The sequence below is a fragment of the Citrus sinensis genome, chromosome 6 (genome assembly GCF_022201045.2).
Source record: "Citrus sinensis cultivar Valencia sweet orange chromosome 6, DVS_A1.0, whole genome shotgun sequence".
NCBI lineage: Eukaryota > Viridiplantae > Streptophyta > Magnoliopsida > Sapindales > Rutaceae > Citrus > Citrus sinensis.
Genome location: NC_068561.1, coordinates 12,280,284 through 12,282,013, shown reverse-complemented (window position 1 = coordinate 12,282,013; position 1,730 = coordinate 12,280,284). Strand labels below are relative to the sequence as shown.

The window sequence follows — 1,730 nt, the reverse complement described above, 5'->3', positions numbered from 1 at the left end:
TCAGGCGAATATATCCGCATGAGACTGTAGGTAATTTATCAGCTCGCCTTTTACTGCCCCAACCAATCCTGACCCGATCTTCACTACTCTGCTCGGGTTGCTTTTGCTTACCGCAACTTCCTCCAGTTTCTCAACAGGCTCTTGGCGGCCCTTTTTGGATTCTCCTCGATTATCTAGAGAAGTAACTTGCAGTGTCTCCTTGGCCGCTGTAGCATAACAACTCCTTGCCATCCTCTGGTCGCCTTTTACTACACCAACCACCCCATTTACTCTGTATTTCAGTGCCAAGTAATGCGTGGATACAACGCACTGGCTTATCCTCATGAATGGTCTCCCCAGTATCATCTGGTAAGGCATTCTTTCCTCTACCACGACAAAATCCAGCATCATTGTTCTTTCAAATGGCTTCGTCCCCATAGTAATTGGGAGTTCGATGATCCCCATGGGAGTTAACCGTTCCCCTACAAATCCCTTTAAGGATGTATTTGTCCGCTCCAATTTCAAGTCTGCAATCCCCATATCATCTAGAGTCGACTTAGACAGGATGTCAACTGAGCTGCCTGTGTCTACTAGTATTCGTCGCAATTCTGTACCAGCCACCATTGCCTTGACCACCAATGCATCCTCATGCAGATATAAGATACCCTCTTCGTCGTCATCTGTCCAAATAATGGGAACTTGTCGCACTTTTGCTTTCTTGGTTGCCAGCAAATTGAAAAGTACTTCTTTGCTAGTCAGGGCATATCTCCCACAGTTCTTCCGTGCCCTGTTCAAATCCCCAGCCAATGTTGGCCCCCTGCTATTACACGGATAGTCGGCTATTCACGTTTCAAGCCCATCTCAGCCCCTTCATCCCGCGTGTACTGTGATTCAGTGACAGGGGACATTCCATCTAAATATTCGTCCAAATAACGGTTTCTCACCAAATCCTCCACCTGAATTTTCAGGTCACGACATTGGCTGATAGTGTGACCATGAGTGTCGTGGAATTTACAGAATTTGCTCTTATCCCGTCGGTGAACCGGTTTTGTTATAGGGGCTGGAGGGTACAGCAGGCCTCGTCCCTCGATCCTCTCATACAATTTCTCCATGGAGATCTTTAATGGAGTATACTGTCTATACGCCAAGCTCTGGTCTACCAGCTGAACTGCTCGGCTATCATGAATGTCACCTCGGGCTGGCACAATCGCTAACTGATCTGGTCGACTAGTCCTGCAATTGGTTGCATGTAATGCTCTGGGAGTGTTGTGATAGGTGTGGGCAGCCATCTGCCGGAATTCTCGTTGCCGATCTAGAAATGGGGGACGCGGAGGTTGAGCCCGGTTGTGCTGGAACTGCTGTGATCTCGGAGCTATGGGGTAAGGGCGGGACCGAGCTGATATTCCGCCCATCATTGAAGATTCTCCAGCTCGTTTTCCCGACCCGCTCCCTGTCGGGGCTCTCCGTTCCTTTCGCCTCAGCTCGTCCAACTGTTCACTTTTTATTCTTGCCGATTTCTCCTCTTCGATTTCTATATCTCGCCTCGCCTGCTCATACCATGACGAGTAATTCTGTACAAGGGGGCTTCCTAAGTTATACCACAGTCGGCTGATTCTTACACCTTTTTTTAATCCCCTCAACGCTTGCGGGTGATTAAAAGCTCCCAGATCTAGCACGGCTCGGTGATATCGTTTTACAAAATCTCGAAGGGATTTATGCTCCTCCTGTTTCATCCCCATCAGTTCCATCAT

General features: G+C 48.4%; 1 protein-coding gene across 1 annotated transcript; it reads right to left on the bottom strand.

The window, feature by feature from the left end:
- LOC107177351 (uncharacterized) lies at window positions 1-1,730 on the bottom strand. Its single transcript, XM_015531040.2, has 2 exons — window positions 865-1,730; window positions 1-766 (listed from the first exon to the last, which is right to left on the bottom strand). The coding sequence occupies exons 1-2, from the start codon at window positions 1,728-1,730 to the stop codon at window positions 1-3; spliced, it is 1,632 nt and encodes a 543-aa protein (XP_015386526.2).

Bases quoted from the DNA above. Each gene is read 5' to 3' on its own strand.
- LOC107177351 (XM_015531040.2), bottom strand. From the start codon at position 1,730: ATGATGGAACTGATGGGGATGAAACAGGAGGAGCATAAATCCCTTCGA. The intron at 767-864 runs GTACACGCGGGA...GGATTTGAACAG, and splicing joins TCCCCTGTCACTGAATCACA to GGCACGGAAGAACTGTGGGA.